General features: G+C 34.3%; 1 protein-coding gene across 1 annotated transcript in view; it reads right to left on the reverse strand.

The window, feature by feature from the left end:
- Positions 1-3,554: 3,554 nt before the first annotated feature.
- Positions 3,555-22,720, reverse strand: part of DGKB (diacylglycerol kinase, beta 90kDa) — a gene marked incomplete at both ends in the record, with an annotated part of 92,675 nt that continues 73,509 nt past the window's right edge. Inside the window, 4 exons of the mRNA XM_010087468.1 lie at positions 3,555-3,715; positions 6,282-6,371; positions 7,827-7,912; positions 19,555-19,629. Coding sequence (XP_010085770.1) covers positions 3,555-3,715; positions 6,282-6,371; positions 7,827-7,912; positions 19,555-19,629 — 412 coding nt within the window. The remainder of the gene's footprint in view (positions 3,716-6,281; positions 6,372-7,826; positions 7,913-19,554; positions 19,630-22,720) is intronic.

Below are 22,720 nucleotides of genomic sequence, written 5' to 3' on the forward strand. Positions count from 1 at the left end.
CAGGCTGCCCTTAAATTCTACATTCCCCAGTGGGAATGAAGGGATTACAGGAATTACTTCCTGTGATCCCTACCAACCTGAGTTATGGTCCTAAAGCAGTAAGACCACCATGTCAAGCACAATTTTATTGAGCTTTACTCCCCTGGCCTTTCTAAGTATACATTGAGACTGTTTGCTGTCAAACACAATTTCTGCCATACCGCTACAAAATTCATACAACAGGTTCTATTCATATTGGATTAGAGACTGTGCTTATTATTTGGCATGAATCTATGAGGTAATGTGCAATAAATTGTAGGTTACCATTAGTTTTCACAGTGCCTTGAAGAAACAGTAAAAATTAAAGGAGGGTATAATTCAATTAAGTGTAAGGTTCTTCATGTAAGCAGGAAGAATCAGCTATGAAAAAAAACAAACGAGATATGAAGTAGTGGTTCTTCAGAATAGTATCTGAAATTAACAATGAATCACAAGTCAAACGAATAAAGAAATTCATGCCAATATTAAGAAGGCTGATTTTTCTTAGCAAAGGTATCCTCTGCAAGACATGACTTAATTCCTTTTTTCCACTCAGTGCTGGTAAAAGACCAAATACAGCATTGTGTCTAATTGGGAGCACCATTGTTCCAGAGAGATATGGACCAAAGGGAGTAACTGTTTTATCTGAACACAGATAAAAGTGATGCATATGATCAGCTATCTAGAAAACATTTTCTGAGGAAAGGTTGAAGAAATTGGAGATAAAAAGGCTATAGAACACAAGACTAAGAGATGATCTGATAGACCTTCTAGTAGGTAATAAGTAGTTTAACAGAAGAATGGAATAATTTGTTTTTCTTCTCCACTCTGTACAGGACAAAATTACTGGGGTCTAGACTACACCAAGACTATTCAGGTTAGATATGACAAAGAAATTTCAGAGTAAGGACAACAAAATAATACAGTAGGTCATCACAAGCAAATTTCCTTTATTGGGAATTTCTAAAGAGAAACTGGATAAACATCTGTCAGGAATTAGACAAGTCACACTGATGCTACCTTAGGGAGAGGAATGGATAGATTACTTCAGGATTTTTGTGGTTTTATGACTAACAGCATCTATGATATCAATCTTTTCAGTTTCTCTTGATATAACATTGTATCTGGCACTAGTATTTTTTTTTTTTTTTGCTATAGGCTTAACTCCAGCTATGTTCTTGGGTATCAGCAGCTACAGACTGATGTGCAACATGGTGGCAGTACTTGCCAAAGTTTTTCTTTAGGCACCAAGTATTGAAAACAATTTTGTTTTTATGAAATTTGGTTTAATTTAGTTTTAGTCAAGTTTGAGTACTTTGTCTATGTACATAGACAAACATTTTGTCTGGCTTTTCAAGCTTTATTATGAATGCTACCTAATATATGAATTACACAATTTTATCAAGTCTAAAATCCAGTTTCAGATTTTCCACTTACTTTGTCTTAGTCACATAAGGAAATTAGAGAAGCAGGCATTTTATATATTTCCATGTATGAAAAACTTGGCAGATCTTACTCCTTCAAAAATGTGATTTTATAATTTTAGAAACTTTTCTCAATGCAACATTATTGTATTACCCATTCCTGGTATAATTTTCTGGTGCTCACATTTCTATTATGTGGAGAATTATATGCTTAATGTTATTAAATTAATGAATTTAAAGGTTTTAGCTGAAAATTGAGTTTTCTGGTTGTCCATTGAGTCTGGTGTATAGAGTAGCCCTGCTACTTTCCTGCAGTATTCTACAAGTAATTTACATTGTCCTTAATAGTATTATGCTCTTGACACTGTATAATTTCAATTCAACTTTTTTTTCTTGAATGAAATTGTTTACTTCCCTTGAAAAATACTAAAGGATTCTTTGAAGCTTAGAACATTCACAGATGTCCCAGTATCTACTTGGCATTGAGTTTCCTGTTTCTGTGCTGTGTCTTTACATGTAGTGGTACTCTACGTTTTAGAAACCATTTAAATTGCACTGTATTAATATATATAGGTCTAAAATCTTGTCCCTCCTCCTTCTCCTTTTCTTTCTTTATCTGTGAGCTTTAGCATCAATATTCCCTTTTGACAAAGTCACTGAATATGCCCCCCTGTGCTGGGCATTTTCTCTTATCATGGTACTTTTGTCCTGTAACCAAAGATTTTCCTTTGTACTTTCTCTCTCATTATAAGCTGAATTTTGCACTAGTTTTGGTGTATATACTTTGCATTTATGTACTTTCATACACTAATTTCTGTTATTTCTGTTGCATCTAGTTGTTCTCTGCACCTGCTTTGAACAACAGATGCTACAACCCAAACTATAGAAGCAAAAAAGCCTCAACAACAATTTCTTATTATTTATATATCTTAGTCTTAGGGAGACCTGATTGTTTCTTTCAGCATTCAGGAATACACAGTACAGGAAGCCAAGGAGCACTTTTAAGGAATAGACTGTCTTGCATGTTGCTGATAGGGACTATATAAAAGTTACAGAATTGCAATTAATATGTAAAAACTTCATCAGCCACTTAAAGCTGAGGCAGAACCTTGTTAACACTGAAGTACAGCAATCAAATAAACTACACACACATCTTTAATTTTCTTGGATTTACAATGTACTTTGTAATTCCCATTAAAACAATTTTCTGTAGCCTTTTGAAATACTGGATTGCAGAATTAGGTATCCTCTAAAAGTGGATTTTGACTTTTATTAAAAATAATATACAGATTCATGTAATACATGGAACAAATTGATTTTAGAACAGCTATCTCTAACTATTGGAAGGCATGTTCCCAAGTTAATTAGACCTCATTTGTGTCTGAGTTAAAATCTTATTTATGAACTATTCAGTCTGTGAAATTTGGACATCATCCTTCTGCTTGTATTTGAAAGCATATTCAAAGCAAAAGACTGAAAAGTCAGACTGGACGTCCCTAATTCCCCTCACATATGCAGTGTGGATAGCAGATATAATGGGAAACTAGAGAAGCACAAGCCAGAGATGAAGTTCCTAGGACACAAAGTTCTTCTTAAAGCCCTTTTCCTCATAATCCATTCTAACTGTGAATATCCCCAAAAGACAAAACCAAGAAATACCTGTGAGGGTTTTTAATATTATTATTTCATTATTTAAAACTGCTTTGAAGAAATAAAAATGTCACTGTTCTTTTAAACAGTTCTGATTATGTGAATACTAACGGAAAAGGTTACTTAGAATTCTTATTAAGCGATTAGCTTTCTTTTATATTTTTATAGGACCTTCATAATGACAATATAAATTTAGTGCTACGGCTGCTCGTTAACCATTTGGAATGACACAAATATCTTCTTTATAGATGGGAAGGTGGAAGGTCGTGAAAAATAATTCTGGTTTGAATCTGTGAAAGTAAATTCATGTAAATTGCTGTCAGTCATCTATGTATTAATTTCACCAGCAATATATCATCATAAATGACCTGTAGCCAACAATTCTTCACTTGAAGACATGCAATGCAAATATTTATTCCAAACAGAAAAAGAAAATCACTTAAAGATATGCATAAGTCTTACCACACCAATAGAAAAGTAGTTATTGATGATGTTGTAAGGCACTGGGTCTCCTTTCTCATCTTTATCGTTTGGTATTACTTCGAATTTCCACCTGTCCAGCAAAATCTCAGAGCTGTTCTCAATGTCTTTTAAGATATTCATCAAATTCTCACCTTCATAACCTAGCAAAACATGAAAATCTTTTTTTAATCAAGCATAATAAAGTTTCTCTTTCTAGATGTCTGGTTGGATGGGGCTCTGAATAACCTGATCTAGTTGAAAATGTCCCTGCTCATTGCAGTGGAGGTTGAACTAGAGGACCTTTAAAGGTCCCTTCTAACCCAAACTATTCTATGATTCTATGACTGGAAAAAGGAAAACTATGCATATAAGACCTGAAAAAGCAAGATGGTGTTTGAAGTATTCACTATTTTTCAGCACCTGTTATTAAAAGGAGTACAAATACAAAGCTGATTTCTGCACTCAGCTAAATTAATGCAAACTTTGATTAATTCTACATATTTCACTGGGCATCATATTTACATGGGAGAAAATAATTTCATCTTCAAATCTTGACAATCCCTTGGATTTTCCGAACAATTATAACAGTTATCCAAAAAGCTAAACACTTTGGAAAATGTTCTTGCTATGAAATAATAATAATATTTAAATTCCTTTGATTTCAAAATTTATGGAAGAAAGACATACAGTAGGTTTGTCTGATTAAAGTCTGACAAGAGACTGAAAGGTTAAAAGCTGTCTACTGTTTTCTGTTGATTGTTTCAATGTGATTCAACATAACAAATCCAAAATTTTAAATCCATAACTGAGGACTTATCAGCAGAACTAACATTTTTCCATCTTTCAACATCTTTATGAGCCTCATCTTGCTCTGTAGAGAGATCTTCCTCTTACTTGCCAAGAAGCACTCACATGTCTTTAGGCAATTCATTGGTAGTAGTAGTTCACTACACTGTATACTAAACTCAGTAGAGAACTTGTTTACACACTCCTGACCATAGACAATGTAGAGTACGTGTGTGTGCACTTGTAAAAATTGCAGGGATTTTACTAAGTGATGTGTTCAGTTCTGAATACTATTCACACCAAATGACTGTAATAGATAACCAAGATCTGTGGATTTATTCCTTCTTCAAATCAGAAATAAATGTTCATATTCAAGCAACATATACTTCCTGGGTCATTAACAGTTTTAGCAACCAAAGCTATTCAAAGCCTCCCTGCTCAAAACCTACTGATTTCTTTATGGTTGTATGGTTGATTTTGTTAGTTACTGCCAACCACTGCATAACAGCAGCATGCACAATTGCATTTGTCTGCATCCCTGACATCACTCACGAGCAACTTAGTTTCCGGAAGCCCTGTCTCCTCTCCCATCTACGGAACTTCCATAAAATCTTTTATGGCATTGCCTACCACAAAGCAACTGGGCAAAGAATGATGAAAGCCAGAATATTTTCATACAATCTTTTTATACTTTAGTCCAGATGGAATCACTCAAAAACAAAGGTAAATGGAAGGACAGGTCCTGACTAATGTAATCAAATGCTCTCATAGCTGAGAACAGGGGATCAGACTAGTAACTTCCTGTGGCCCCTTCCAATCTGAATTATTCTATGACTCTACTCTATGAACTGTTCAGAAAGTGACTAAAGGATGATTTGATTGGGTTATGGGTTGTTTTGTTTTTTTTTTCTAAGACTATCTGAATAAATAATCACCAGTCATGACAACAAAAATAAAGGAGGTCCTCAAATGATTTGACAAAATGTTCTGGTTAACAAAGAAGTTCTATAGCATGGAAACTACTGAGAATTTGCTATCTGGTAACAAGTCAGATAGTCATTTGGAAAGGAAATTTGCTGTGATAAGACAGAAGAAGGAAGAGATATCTATAAAGGCTGAGAAGTTCCAAATAAATAGCCAATACACAACATCTCAACTGAAACAACCAAGCCCTGAAATAGAACTGGCTGTGAGCCCATAAACTGACATGCTTTCACCAGAGACTGAGTCTTGCCCAAGACTTTCTACTTTGTGTCTCTTTCAAGTTATCCTATAATGCAAATCCTGAATGGAAATAAGTCATTGGAGGGCCTGACAGTAAGGCTCTATACATCCAAGAAAGGATGCAAAGGGTATTAAAGGTTTCACATATTCTTTCAGCATTCTTTGCCTTTGCTTTTCCTGATAAATAGCACCACAGTATTTATTGTCTGTAATCTTCTGTAGGAGAAGAGAAGAGGAGTGGACCAAATGAACTAATCTGAGATTGAGACACATTTTTCATTTAATATTTATGAATATTAAAAAAGACAAAACCAGTCCAAACTCATTATTAGCTGTTCTCAGTAACCCTTTCAGAACAGCACCAATTAAAATCCATTTAAGAATAGTCCCTTTGTAAGGTATTGATTAAAAACATAAGTGCAATACAGATGGTAAAAAGCCAGACAAATAGCTATATACTGCTCTCATTGCACCTTGGAGCCTTTTTGGTGTCAGCAGCATCTACAAACAAGGTATGAAGAGTGATCACAACCTTTAATATCTATAAAATCGTTCATGTAACATTTACAGACAGCTAATTCCAAAAAGACAAAAGGTGATAAAGGTCTTTTACATACATCATAAGAAATACAAATGTTGAGAGTAGACTTTGATGCAGAAGTTAGTTTTTTTTTTCCTTTTAATTACACAGTGTATTGTATTTTAATTTGTGTTTACCTCCTCCCCATCTCAGACACCTTGCTAAATCATTGCCAGTCCCAAGAGGCAGGATAGCAACTGGAGGATGCTTAATCAAGTTCGCTTTCTCTGTGAATAAAGAAGGAAAAACATAACTAAGAAAAAAAAATAAATCTGTGTGGTACTGCTAGAGTAACTGTGTTAGGATTTTTTTCAGGGAAACACTAGATTATGCTGCCTGCTTAGCAGCAAGCATTTCACCAAGCCACTCCATTATGCTGCCCCTTCTCCAGTCAATATTCAATCCTTAATCCTAATTTACTCAATTGTCATCACAAGGACTTTTGTAACCCATCAGTATGATAAACATTCATAAAAAATTATACTCAAGATCTTTCCAAGACTCAATATGTTGTGCTCTCTGTTGCTCTCAGCTCTGCCATTCACAGTTAGGAATGCAAAAAAAGTGATAGTTAAGGGCATGAATAATAAGATGAATCTTTTACTTTTTCATCTGGGTGACCAAATTTGTGTTTACCTGTGTATTCACTTGGATTTGTGTCTACACGTGAGCACCATTACCAACAACTTCCTGGAACGAACACCAGGGGTTTGTCCATCAGGAATTAAACCTGCTATTCAAAATGAGCATTGATCTATCTGATCAAGTTTCTAAGTTGATATTTTGTATTTACTATGCAACGTTTTGAAATGTATGAACTTAGAGTGTCTTTTAACTATTTACCGGTACTTTTCTAGCATTTCAAGTCAAAGGATCTATGGTCAAAATCCAATGAGAAAACCCAGTCAAAAAATACAGCTTTCTAGAAAGCTGGAAGTGGGGCATCTATCCCGCAGGCATAATATTTCAAATATATAGTTTGTCAAATTCCCCATTTAATTGAAATGAGTAGTATGTCTAGTTTAAAAGTTATACTTGAACAGTTAAGCGGCCAGCTATTTTGTTCATAGAATAACGCACAATTATCAGCAATTCTCAGCAGGAGTTTCTATATCCAATGGATATGGCAGGGACATCTCATTATTTATCAATTTCTCTCACCAATACTTTAGGAAGATTTAACATTCACAATACCAGTGAACTGCAAATCTTTAAGACAATGTAATCTTTAATAGAATAATTAAAAAAATTAAAAGTCTCAAACTGAGGAGAGAAGAGTTGATGTTGATTTTTTTTTCCTTTTCTTTCCTTTTTTCTTCTCCCTTTTCTTTTTGCTTTTCTCTTAGTTAAGATTCTGTATATCAGTACATCAGGGAAGAAAGGCTCAAGTTAGAAAGATTTGATTCAGTTTGGGAAACAGACTTTGAAATTAAATTAAAATAGATTGATTCAAATTTCTTGCTTTCTGGAAATCCAGAAACACCAGAATTCTCTAGGGATTTTGAATATCCTTTGCGATTTTAATACCTTGAAAAACATTGATGTCCCAAACTAGTAAATTTCAAAAATTTACATGAACAAGATCTTATTTGAAATAGCTGTATCCATACTTTGGTATATAGAGAAGAGCAGCAAAATGAAAAACATGAGTCAAGCAAAACTTTGTAAATGCTATTGATTACCTATGCAATCCAAAATCCAGCCTACTGTTCCATCTCCACCACATGCTAGCACTCTGAAGTCAGGAACATCTCGGAAAAAATTTAACCTAAAAACAGTAAATGAAGATATCTATTTAATTATCATAAATTCATTGTGTATTATGGAAACCTTTGATGGCTTAAAACATTTCATATAATAGTAAATGGCAAGTGAACACTTGAAACAATAATCACCTCTGCCCACGCTTTAATTTTTTAGACAAATATAATCCAACACTGTATTATCTGAAAAAATTAATATGAAATTTTTAATTCAAGGGTTATTATGGCACACTAATACTAGAAATAGCTTGGATCTGATTGTTAATGCAAATCTTTGTCTTAGTTCAAATCTTGTTTGAAACTATTGTCAGAAAACATTATCTGTTTACTTAGTTGTAAATGGATATGTGGTCTCTCAAGACAGAAAAGTCTAAGGTGGCTAAATGTATTAGCCCCAACATTTCCTTGTGAGGTGCTAGCTACAAAAGCATATGAAAACAGCATATTTCTGATAGTACACAAATACACAATAAGCTGAGCACTTTGTGGTTGATAAAAACAACTTTGCACCAGGTTTTAATACAAAATGAGTAAGCATCCAATTGAATGCCCCCATTCCATCATCCTACAAATCATATTTTCAAAGTGAAATAGCTTTCATAATATTTGCCTGGCTATTTCTGCTTCCATATCCATCGAGTGCTGGACAGTATCATGACCTCATTATCCACTTAATTCAATACCAATGTTCCATAATGCTGAAAAGTGAGGATATATTAAAACAATTCTAAGCTGCAATATTTAAAATTTAAAAGCACCTTTTCAGGAGAACCTTTGACACATGATGAATTTATTCTTTACATATAAATTGTGACTAGACAAAAACCTTCTAGTAATTTTGCTGAATTACTATATACACGTGTGTATACATACATTCACATATATTCAATTGATTAGTGTCACTGACATCTTAATGCATATTCTATACACTAGTGAGCAGATCTGATTTCCAGTTTGCAATCTCATATATAACGTATAATTAGTACATTGTACCCAAATTCTTAAATACAAATAAATTTACACAATAACTTGCAAGTGTTTAATTCGAGCTATTTTCCATATGAAATTTTAATGCTGCACAGAGAATGGTGTTCCTCTCCCTAGAAAGTTTTAAACATTCTTTTAGGCCTCTTGATAAATTCAGGAACACATGAAAAACTACAGAGTAGAAGAAAGAGCATGGGAGAAGGAAATAAAAAGCATAATGGTCAAAAAATGTTATTTAAGATGTAGAAGATGACAGGACAACTTCTTGTTCTATTGGTTTTAGACCAGAATTTCAAGGTTAGCAAAGCTACATAGAATTAAGGCCATCACATTGTTGTCCTACTCTAATTTTCTCTGCTCAGAAGAGCTCTTAGGTAATTTCAAGTGTCAAGTAGAAAGTCTGAAGGATGCTTACTCATTCTGTATTAAACTCTGCTTTGCCCTTCTCACCTCTTACATTCTACTTCACACATCCGCAGGACAAATGCTGTAGGATCTCCTCTGATCCAAAACATCGTGCCAAATCTGACTCGGTACACTTGGACAATACATCTAATGAGAATATGTGCTGAAAAGCCCTCTGCTGGAAGTCACCTCCTACCAGTGTAAGAGTGGGCACTGAGAGATGCCCTGGCCCACAGGTGTGCATCTCTGTTACTTCATGAGACCTGGCAAAAAGACAAATGCCTCCCATGACCAGCATTCCCACTCCGACCCAATGAGTTGGGCCTGTATTGCTTCCAGTACTAAGGGTATTTCAAATTAATTTAAAATCAAATTATAGCCCAGAGGTGACAGTAGGGTACTAACTTCTATACATACTTAAGCATTTCTACCACACATAACAGATGTCAAAAAGAAAGTCTGGAAAAAACAAATAAACAAACAAATAAAATAACCAACACCAAAAGTAAAGGGTCGATGCTACCATTAATTCAGATATACAGAACATAGACCTAAACCTCTGTCTCCCTTTTTATAAACAAGCATCTTCACCATATGACTATCAAACATTCTTTTTGTTTTGACTGTCCATTTAATATTCATCAAAAAAGTATAACTTCCCAAGAAAGTGGAGGATTGAAGAATCTGACAAAACCATATTGTCAAAAAAATTCTCAATGAGCTTCATCCATATTTCCACTGGAACACTTTATATTCATACACAGTGAATTTTCCAAACCATGTCATAGTACAGCATTAAGTTCACATGACTTTTTCTTTTTATAAACTTAAACATAAAAATGAAATACTCATTATATCAATATATAATACATAAAATATACAAAAAATAAAATATAATATACCTTACATCATATATTTGCATATATACAGTGCGTACAAACATACCATAACAAATAAAATAAATATTTATAAAATGAAATTAATTTATAAAATCAAGTATAGTTATATAATTATATATGTAAATAAATCTCATTCACTGAATTAGAATGTGCAGCCTACATTAAGAGCTGGGAAGGGAACATGGTTTTCTGTTTATAAGATTTCATTCAAACTCAGCAAATGTTATAATTTTAAAGAAAGAATTTGAAAGGTATCTTAATAGAACTTAAGGTAAAGAGTAAGTATTACCTATCAAGACAGCTTTAGTCAATTAGTGTTTTAATAACACCTGTTACCTCTTATCCACAGAACATTTTTATACAGTTTGAACAAAAGAATTCTTGGAGAAGAACTTCGTAAAAGTGGTTTGAAGTGGAAATAAAAAAAATTGAGGTCATCGTAAAGGCTTTGTGCACTGTCAGACTAAGGTAAAGGACCAGAATAGAAAATTCAGTGCTATTTTATTGAATTGATTTCTAAAATTGTATAAGAATTGTAGGTATATAATATAAACAACAAATAACATAAAAAATATAAAACAGTACTTACAATGGGTCTCTTCCCCCAAAAAATTATCTCTACTTTAAAAAAAACTATTATTATTTTTTAACAATTTAGATGATTACTCTTTACTTAATATCATACTTGTGATATTGTGCTAAGTACAAAGGAGAGATGTCCATTACATCAATAACTTTTACAGAAATTATGTCAATAACCTTGACAGAAACTAAATAGGACATGAGAAACTGGTAAATCAGAAACTTCAAAACATGTATTCTATTGGTATCAAATTGTTTGCACTATAACTCACACTGAATCACTTAATACAAGACATTATTTTCATTTTTTTTTTCAATTAAGAAAAATATTGCCACTGAAAAAAAAATCCTCTTTTCTTTATGGATATGAGAACAGGTAAACATTATTTTATACAGATTTGATTTTTATAGGCATTATCATTAAAAGCTTTCCTACACCATTTAACATAAGTCAGCAGAGCGGGAATGGTACATAAGAACATCAGGCTGGTACAGACTGTAACCCAAGTCACACCCATTCGATCACTGGCATGAAAGCAATAATGAAGATCAGCAGAACTCACACTAACATCTCCTGCCACAGTACAAACAAAACTCCTGATACATTTGTGAATAAAAGATGAAAAGCCACAATTCTAATAATCCACAGGAAGACAAAAAAAACCCCAAAATAAAACAAAAAAAAAAAACTGTGGCTGCATACTAAGGCCTTAAAAACAGCAGAATGTTAGCTAGATAAATTGTTAGATGATTCTGAAAAATTAACCATTTTTCTTTCTACTAAGAAAGGTCAATACAACCAATCCCTAAATGTGGATTACAAGAGATTATTGTATTTGTATTTCTATCATCAGAATTGACAAGAACATCTAATTCTTGACTGACAATTGAATTCTTATATCATTAAACTGCAGCTTCCCTTTTTTTTTTTTTTTTTTAACAATATCTCCCACCTTTCACATTCTACAGATTTCATAAGCATATGCATAGTTCTTAGTCCATGGCCAATAATTAACATAGCAAATGGGCTCAGTCATAAGACCGAGCTGGAAAACCTGTCAATAAATATCTTCATCTCAATAGCTCCTTTGTAAATAGACCTTGTTTAGTCTTCCCTGATCCAGTTTCCTATCTGCTGGAAGTAAAACAAATAAATTTAAACCACTGAAAGTATTCGATAGTAGTCTATTTTTATTTTATTTTGCCAGACACAAGGATCACAGACACAGGCAATTATTGAGTTTCTGCTGATAAATTAGTAATTTCCACCTGAAAGATGGCAACTGTTTCAGCTACTATAATACCCTAATTCAGTTTCTCATAATCACCTCATCAAATCCATATGAATACAGAGAAATTATTTATTAATAAAACACCAGTGCAAGAGGGATGAATCTGCTGTTGAATCATGCATTTAATTGATTTATGCACAGATACACACACACCCTTATTCTTATAGATTTTTTAAAAAAATCCTGTCCCACTCACAGCAAAACTACTTTAAAACATAAGTAGCAATGCTTTCCATTTAGGCACATGACTTTTTCTCTCATACCCAGAAGCAGTGCACTATGCAGAGATTTCAGGTGCTCAGCCACACAAGGCAGCATAACAACAGCTCTGCATGAAATCATTCAGCCAGTCTCCTTCACTCACAGTGGAAGCAAAAATTAAAACTGTCAACTGCAGAGAACAAATTGCAAAAAAAGGTAACAGAACTTAGTAACAGTCTATGTTAGAGAAATTTTCTCTTAAATACTCTAAATGGCATTAGCACTCACAGCGGAAGCAAAAATTAAAACTGTCAATAGCACAGGCAAAGAATAATCCACTGATACTGGCATCTCAGGATAGGTATCAGCTAAACATAAGGTAAATCGCAAATTATCAGTGGATATAAAAACATTATTTAACTTGTTAAATTTCTCCACTGCAGAGAACAAATTGCAAAAAAAGGTAACAGAACTTAGTAACAGTCTATGTTAGAGAAATTTTCTCTTAAATACTCTAAATGGCATTAGAGCTACTTCAGCTGTTGTGGCTTAAACCCTTGTTTTTACTGAGCTGCTTTTACAGTTACCCCTGAGTAACTTGGATTTAGTTTTTGGGAAAGGAGAATAATTTAGAAATAGATGATCAGTAAAATTTTGTCTCCTAGCTTCTCAGTCAACATCACTATACACAGTATATGAACTTTGACAATTACAATACTTGCACCTAATTGTAATCAGCTGCAAGACAGAGGACTTCAGAAGCCCTGCATTATTAATACAGTTTTCTGTAAATCATAAAATTCATAGAATCATAGAATGGTTTGGGTCGGAAAGGACCTTAAAGATCATCAAGTTCCAACCCCCCTGCCATGGGCAGGGACACCCTCCACTAGACCAGGTTGCTCAAAACCTCAAAAGTTATTTGTTATGACTTCTGTTTCAAAACTTCTATATTTGCAGTAATAAAGTAAGCTGGCCTTAAAGGTATTGAGACAATAATATTGAATCAATAAATATGTAAAATCATTAAATTCAACAAATATTTATTATTCATAAAGCATGACCTAAATCAAATACAGTAATATTATCAAAATTTACTTGAATGGTACCTGTAACTTACCAGTTTGATAATTACAAGTGAACTGTATGACATTTGCATATTGGAATAGAACTTAACACTGTGTGTGAATTGAAGTGAATCACAGATAAATATTTACCCTAAATATCATCATCTCAAAGCAAATTAGAGCCTGCTAAACCTTCATTAACGGATTTATGTTGACAAAGGGCCAATCTGACAGATATCTCACACTTCCAGGTGAACCCTATAACTTAGAAACTTTGTCCACTTGTGAATTCACTATCTAGTAATTTCACCAATTCAGATGTGCGACTCACCACAGATAGTTGTTAAACTAACTGTCCAGAGGAAAAGTATCAAGTTTAAAGACAAAGCAATTGCATTGTTTCGATGTTTACTCCTTTATTGTATGACCATATTCTCATCATTTTACTAAACAAAGCAAATACAATCCCTGATGAATAGTATTTACCCAAGTATATGAATTAAAACTAAACAGTTTTTCCTCTTCTGGACTGCCAAGCTGAGCTGGCCACATAACTGGACAACACACACACTTTAACCTCATTACAACTCTCAGTTTTCTGTACACTGTAATTCCAGTAAATCACTTGGATAAAAACAGTTTCAGTAAATCCAGTTTATCATTGCATGGGGCAAGATATTCCTCTCCTGGAATGGCATTTTAATGTGCAAAAGTTAACTGGTAGATGTATATTTTGCAGACAAAGATATTGTTTTCAGTTCATATTTTCTAAAGATACAGGTGACTGCCAATTTCAAATCACAGGCTCACTAAAACCCATGTTTGCATGTTTAGAAAAACAAGATCCCAGTCCTTCAGTGTGTGATCACAGGGAATATTGAGGGACTCCATAAATACAGGGGACATTTTACTGTCAGGTACCCAATACTGAAAACACTGGTCCATATGACATACTTCACACTGAAAAATTCTATTAATATCATAGAATCATTAAATGGTTTGGGTTGGAAGGTACCTTGAAAGATCATATAGTCCAACTCCTCTGCCACAGGCAGGGATGTTTTTCACTATATAGGTTGCTCAAAGCCCTGTCCAACCAAAAATTGGGTTTTCCTTAATTATTGTTTAAGATGTACACTAACCTATTTCCACAGTATAGCAGTCAGTAGATGGCCCCAAATAATTCTGATACAGATATTGAACAATAATGATAGTGTCAAACCTATGGTTCCTGAAAGAATATATATATATTTTTTAATCTGCATAATACCCACAAGGTGGATAGCAGCCTTGCAGAATTGTGAGAAATACAGAACCATCTGTAGGAAAAAAAGAATCAATACAGTGGGTGGAAGAAAGATGCTGGATGTCATATGTTCAGAAGTAACTTAACTGTGATAGTCAAAAGCTTATTTTGGAGTGATCAAGAAAAGAGAGCCAGTTCAAGAACGCCAGGACAGAACAGGAAACTGATAAATAGGCTAAAGGATGTGTCTCAAAGGCTGTAAGGGTGTGGCAAACTCACTACTGAACAATTACAGTGGTTAAGAGAGAGATGAAGGAATCTGGCTCACAACTTTGGAAGTCTAGACTGAGAGTGGAAATTGGTGATACTTACATATTTAATGATTGTGCTATGTATGCAACGAACACCACAGATGTCATACAAGTACAAATACTGATAAACAGCTGTTTAAATTATATCTCTAAAGCCAAGGTTTAAGTTTCACATGTCAAGACTTACTGAGTTCTATGTACTACTGATTTATGGTGCACAACTGTAACTTTAATCATTAGGCTACAAGTAACCCAGTACAGCTTTGCCATTCTTTGTCAAAAATTTAGTTCTTCCAAAGTAATATGGAGCAGGTTCAAGGTTTTGTTCAGGAGAAAATAACTATGCAGTTATTATCTTCTAAAAATATTCTTGGTGTATATGTCTCCCCAGAACACTCTGTATATTCCAAATGTCCAACAGCAAAGAAATGCTCTAGCAATCAATTCCAATAATCTGGGAAAATAGTGTAATTTTCAAAATAGGCCTATTGCTTTGTGAAGTTATAAAGGCCCAGGTGCTGTAGATTCCCAACAAAATTACAGAGTAAGTTGCAGGGATTCAGTTTGCCTTTCTCGGGCATCTTTTAAGTGGACAGAATTTAAGATTTAAAAAGGCCTGTTGAGGCAAACTTGTGGGTAGAATTAAAAAAAAAATATATCTCCAAATTAAATGCTTAAGGGAGTTACAAAGAAATACAACTTTTGTGGATATAATTTCTATAATAGAGTATAAAAATAACATAAATTAGACATTTTAAATAATAGACTTAAGGGCACAGGAGCCTTTTCAGAGGGACAAAGCCTTTGTGAAGTGGTGACCTCTCTACAGAGTCATGTGCGTCTGTGGCTGGACTGCTATTCATCCAGCTATTATTTACCTCTCTGTGAGGTGAACAATAACTGAATTTCAGATTCTTCAAGATCATTAAATCCACAATAACAGTTGTTGTCAGAAGTAGAAGACTCCTATAGAGATATAACAACCAAACAGGGAAACTCTTTTCAAGGCTAAAAACACAGGTGCTCGGCACAAATTACACAATGTATCAGCCTGGCAATTTTCACGTCACTTTGTTAACTGTGGCAGTCTGTAACTGCAGTCTACCTTTTACACCTGTGTTCAGCTGCAGAGCTTACAGGGTTTCTCCAGCTCACCCATATCTCTCTACTCCCAGATAAAGAGTGTCTAAACCGTTAATTATTATACCAGCGTTTAAAGTGTACTGTTGCTCTTTGGCTGAGAGCTCCTTGATTTTCAGACCTCACAGCAGGTCAGTTTCTGTTGTTGGAAAGGAATCAATGGCGGAGAGTCGGCTGATGTGTGATTTATTTGCATCAGGTACATATTTTTTTAATAGAGATTTACACAAGTCTTGACATAAAAAGTTCCCAAAACCTTAGTTTAGGCATGCTAAAAAGCTACAAGAAACACCTTTGTTGCTGTCCCTGAAGTCCTCTGAGTACCGCCCCATCTATTATGAAAGTAGGTCACACATCCACTTGAGTAATTGTACATTCAGATAGCAATACTAAAATCCATTGTCAACTTGTTCAAAATATTTTTCTGTTGACCTGCTACATGGCAGAATATTTATTAAAAAAATGCACAATAACTGGTATTACAAAAGGTGGGGTTTGGTTTGGTTTTTTTCTGGGGCTTTATTGTTGGTTTTCTTTTGTTTGGTTGGCTTGGTTTTTTGTTTGTTTGGTTGGGTTTTTTTCAAGGGAGAGGATTGAAAGGGAAAATGAAATATATAATTTTCAGATTTCAAAGAAATTCAAACACGGGACTCTGCTAGTGGCCCTTCATCTTCCGAAAAAATATGATTTTAACTCTGTTCCAGCTCAGGTCTGCTAACGAGCCCTTTATTCCAACACATTTCCGTGTGAAAGAACATGGTTATCCCACTGAACAGGAAAAATGAAAGACCGAGTGATTGAGCTGTCGACTTTAAGAAAAAAACAAGCAGTTTCACAGTCCCACTAAGATTTAGGATTTTATTGGTCTCCTTGTTCTCTTGTCTTTCTCCCCATTATCTAAACAGGAGATACTTAGATTTTTGACAGAAATGAACTGGAAATATGTATTCATGTTAGCCACAGATGTTTGGAACTCAAGTCAGAAAACTTGTGAATGTTGTCTTCCTGGTTGATGACAGCAGCCCAAGAGAAAAATACCATCATAAATAAAAAACACGTACTGGTGAGTTAAACCAGGCAGCTTGATTCTACAAAAGACATGCAAATTCTACCCTAAAACTATAAACATTCTATAGGTTGAGTAAACATATCTAAAATTAATATTCAAAAGACAAAAGAAAATCTCAAAATGGTCTCAACTATAATGTATTACAATAATCATAAATGCTTTAAAATAAATATACATTATGTTTATCCCTTTCCGCTAAGTAACAGTAATTGTCATGAAGAATGCACTTTTATTTTTCTCTGTGCTGTACAATCCCCCACTCTGTTTGATTTCCATCTAAATGACACATACAACAATATTAAATGAAGGTAGTATTTTGATTGACAATCCAGTAAAACTGGCATTATAGAGATGGATGAACAAGTGGACGGATGGATGGGCAGGTTTTATTAGGTAATCCCACCCTCACAGAAAGGGAAACATAGACTGGTAAGTGAAATACAGAGTTTATTCAACTACTTGTTTAAGAGACAGATTATATGCTGCCTACATAGTATTGCCAGGGGCAAGAAGTGATGGCAGGAGATAAACTGTGAATTTAGGATTATTTATTTCTGTGGAATGAATAAAAAATATACCAAAACAAGCTTAATAAAATTCAGTGTCTGTTTGAAAATTAATTAGAAATTTCTTCAAAGTGACTCTGAAGTAAAACTATCTCAATTCTTAATAGGAAGAGAAATTGATAATATTTTCTAAAAAACACTGTCCTGGTTCAAAGACTAAAGTTTAAATCGCTCCAGTGCAGTTTCAGTTTGAACTTAACACTGCCCTCTTGTGCTTCTTAATTAAAATACATTTTCCTTTACATCACAAGTTACATGAAATCCAAAAGTTAGCAATGGACAGAAATGCAGTCAGTAAAGAGGGTTTGATTTTTTTTTTTAAAGGTTCAATGAAATAAGATGAATTTGAACAAAAATATTTCAGTTGCTTTAAAAGTTATCTCAATCTCTAGTATGGCTTTTATATACAAAACAATATTAGTTACTAGTTTTGTGTCAGTTAAAATTTCTTATAAATTCCTGAAATAAGTTTCTGCAATTTTTCTAGTCTACTTACTTTTTGGACTAAGATTACTTAAATTTGTCATATGTGTCAAGATATGCACCAGCATTCAGGTACAGGATAAAATTAAAGGCATGAAAGAAATAGTGCATACCATTATTTCCTTTTTTTGAGCAGGTTTTGCACCATTCTGCAGGTTGCACATGAGCCACACTTTAGTGCAAGATGTCCTAAGAATCTTACCTTCAGAAAGGAGTGGGCCCAATCTGTGTTTCACTTTCATCCATGTTATACACATCCCAAGTTTAACACAATAAATGAATGCACAGCTGATGTAGAACTGGTTTAAGTGAGAATAGCTTCCTGTACGTTTGGCCTTAAAGCCAGAAGTACTGGCAGAAGCTGTCAGAGCATACCCTTTCCAGTAACATATCTGTGACAACTGAAATCAAGGCACAAACCCCATACGTTTCCACCTTCATCTTATTTTCCTCCAACTTATAAGAAAAAAAGTCCAAACAAATAAAAACTCCCAAGATTATAAAAAAAAAAGTATTCAAAACAACAGTGTAAGCTTCATGTCAGCAAACATGTAACTTCTAATATCCTTCTGCAACTCTCCTCACTGATGTAAAATCACTGACATAACTCAATAACATCCAGTACATTCACGCAGATGCACAGATCAGATGTTTAGTGCTGGTCTGTCTGTTTTCTTCTACCAAAGCGCTCACAACTTAAAAAGGAGACAATTTCAGGTGGCAAAAGTTGGTATTAGATATACTGCTATTCTACTGTCTTCACATGAATGAAAAACAGAAGGAAGCCTTTAAGAAGCATGCTCGGTGAGAGACTGCAACACTACCTGGTTCAGACAACACTTCAGTCCCTGTAAAAAGTCACTGCCAGCATAACCTAGTCTGTCCAGTCATTTTGTGCCCACTACATTCCCAAGATTATGGAACTGACAAGGAGTGAGCAGCCACTGTAATTTGAAACAACATTCTATATCTGACATGCATAAGAATATATACATATGTACACTATATATGTATTACACAGACACATCCATGCATGCACATATGTGTTTATGTCAAAGAAATGTATGCCCTGTAGGTCAGTCTTTGAGGCTGCTTGATATTTGTAACATAAAATTAACCCCCACATGAATGTGGGTTGTTGATGTATCAGTAAAAGCTACAAACAGAATGAAATTTATCCCGCAGTTCTTATGGAGTACTTCATGGTTACCAGTAAAACATATGATATGCAGTTTTATTTGTACATGTAAACAAATAATACCTGTAAATTTCTGCAGCCATTCAGAGGTCTGTAGTGTTGATACATACAAAATACGCTATATGTGCTTCAGTCTGTCCATTTGATTATGTAGCATTTTATTAAATGAGTTCCTGGTAATAATATTAACTACAGACTTACCCTGGCATTGGTCCATTTCCAGAAAGACTATAAACTTGACGAGGATTTAAAAGGTACTGAAATTTTCTATAAATTCTGAAAAGGTAAAAGAGACAAGGAGAAAATATTTACTTGCATGTTTGGAATTTTTTTTAAACCTATGAAATTAAAGAATTATAGAAGTTACCACATACTATAATTAATTGACTTGCAGAATCTCATTTATAAAAAAAATCAAACATTTGAACACAGCACTTATAATTCATACATACAGTGCACTGTGGGCATAAAATTGAGTCAGAAGTGCTACAAGCTATCTACAATTCAAATGGTGTATATAGACAGAATAAAAAAATAGGATAAGCAGGTATGATAACACAAGAAAAGGTGAGTCAAACAAGCACTTGGAAAAGCACATTGGTTTCTATGAAAGTAACTCCACAATAAAAGATTTATTCCTGAAATGTATTGCTAACACAAAATTACAAGTATAATTAACTGCAAAAGCAAATTGCCTTTGCCACCTACCAAAAATGTCCCCATAGCTTGAATAACATTTTGAGAAAGCAAATCTGCTGTCAACTATGTCTCCTTGGCATTATATTTGAACGGGAAGAAAATTAAAGAGATTCAAAACCACTGTTTTACTTAAATTATACATATTTTAAATTATCTGAATAATAGGAAGCACTTTATTGATACAGAATGAAAAGTGTTGTCCTACCCCATAAGGGACCCCATCTGCTGTCCCATCCACAGCAAATATTTCTTTAAACGGCAGAATATTTCAAAAACCGTAACTTTGTAAATTTTAGGTTACTTGTCCTAAAAGTATGACAAATATTTTGTTTCTTCATTACAGCTGTTAGAAATGTAGTTTCCTACACTGACCACAATGTGGTAGGTGCTTTATTTCTTACATAGAAACAAGCAAGTATATGAAATGGTTGGAGTTCAGTATGAATAAATATATACCTGGGATCTATGGCAATAGTTTAAATTATAAACCCCTGTTTCTTGCTTTTAATTTTAATGTTTATGTCCTCTAGATAATTAACATTTTAATGTTTTTAAGAAAGAGTTTATTTTTCCACTGAAATATCTTTTCCTTTCTTTTTATTACCTTAAATAAAATAGAAGCATAAAATAAAGCTGAATTTTAAGTTAAAATGTCCACGTTTTCAAATTCAGCAAAATAAAACTGCCTAGACACAATCTATGTGCACACTGAGAGATTTTTTAAAATTTTACTTTCTTAATAGCCATGCATAATTTATCAGGCTAGGTGGAAGACAAGGATGTAAGAATACTGAATACAAACAAATTTATAATTATCTCTAAAGCTGCCAAACTGGAACATTTTCTTAACTTCTCAATTATTTTGCAATATCAGCTTCTTCATAAAGCATTGTGTTCAAACACACTCACACAATCTATTCCTGATGCCATTCCTGACAGAAAAGGTCAATGAGAAATGACTGGTTTCACTTTGCGAGCATGCACACATCATTGTCAACAGCTGTGATGACGACTAAATAAGACATTTGACAGAGGGTTTACAACACAGTATATCTCCATTTCTTTTTCACCATCTTACCAATGTAAAAGGATCCTAATTTTAATCTTCTAGTTAGTATGTGTAAATTGTTTCTCAGTGACATATAGGATTTATCCTGGTCAAAGGTGCTGCTAATTTAATTTGTGTAGCTGACCATAAGAAGTTCATGAACAGTATTGTTACAAAGTCCCAAAGGCTTAAGAATTATTTGTCTGAAAGTTTGGTGCCTCAAAACATACTAGCTGTTACCTACACTCCACAATACTGTTGTCAGGTACCACTTAAATGCTGTAAAAGCCCTCTTAATAAAGAGAGAGCTAGGTATCTCTAGCCAAAACCCTGAAGTCCACCCGCAATAATGAAGAGATTACATTGAAACATACTTGATTCAGTGCATACCATTCACAGGTACTACTTGAACATCAATACCAGAAAATCACTCTATAATGACCCACTTCAAATGAAACATCATGCTTTAAGTTATTATATTTATGTCTGTGTAAAATTTGTAAATCAACGGTTCATTTCCATCCATATGTTCTCCAAACAAGAGGAAGAAACTGTCTATAAACATTTGCCTTCACACTAAACTGTAACTAGAGCTAACAGCGTGACACACGCAAGACAGGGAAATGGACAGTAACTTAGTCTTCCAATTTTATGCCTACAGTACCAACAGCCTACTGATACTGACATGCCTCTGAACACCTTTGCATGTAAAGAAGGAGTTGGACATGGCTTCCTTGTGACTGGAGATTTGTGCTGACAAAGCCATGAGGCAGTGTAGTGGGTAATGCCCCGAAATACAGCTTTTTGTGATGGATTGCAATTTCATGAACAAAGACAGTTCATTAAATTACCACTTGTCACCACCACCTCCAGCTGTTTTGTACCCCATAACACAGTTTATCAACAAACAGTTGTGCTTCTGTAATCACTTGTGGAGTTATTCTCTGATCTGGAAAATGAAACAGATTCAATCTAAAATACCGTTGTCACTTTTCCCTTCACTTTCATGTCTATGATCTCATATGAACCTCAAAATAGCTGCACAAGTCTAACTGAGGAGGCAGAAAATTACAGCAGGAGGGGCCAAGAGGGCTGGGATCATCTTTAAACAGCTCTGCTACTGAAGAAAATACTCTTGAGTGCATCTTGGTCTGAGTTAGACTGAGCTATCTTCTAAAGTCAAAAGATCACTCCTTCAGAGAGAGAAAAGAAATAGACAGATACTCATTGGCAATTCAAAAGCATCAGTAACATTGACTACACTGCGGAAAAAGCTTGCCGTAAAAGTGTCTTGTGCCAACTGGAGGATGCATCTTCTGTCACCTAGGGGGTGACTATTCAAGATGTGGCCAGTATAGGCTTAATTTAACCTTAATGGCAGAGAAGAAAGCAGCTAAGGACTGCTCCCCAAAAATAAAAGAATGCTAATGGTCTTTCCTAGACATATAACTTTTGAAAAAGACCATTTGAAACCTTTTGTCTCAATGTTAAAAGAAAGCTTAGAAAGCCAGATTAATCAGAGGGTAGGAGGGAAGAGCTACTATGAACCAAAGTTATTTGAAAACAACAAAGGTCAAAGATATCATCAACCTGTACTGCACAGACACTGAACGTGGGGAG

This window comes from Pterocles gutturalis, unplaced genomic scaffold (assembly GCF_000699245.1).
Source record: "Pterocles gutturalis isolate BGI_N339 unplaced genomic scaffold, ASM69924v1 scaffold11821, whole genome shotgun sequence".
Taxonomy (NCBI): Eukaryota; Metazoa; Chordata; class Aves; order Pterocliformes; family Pteroclidae; genus Pterocles; species Pterocles gutturalis.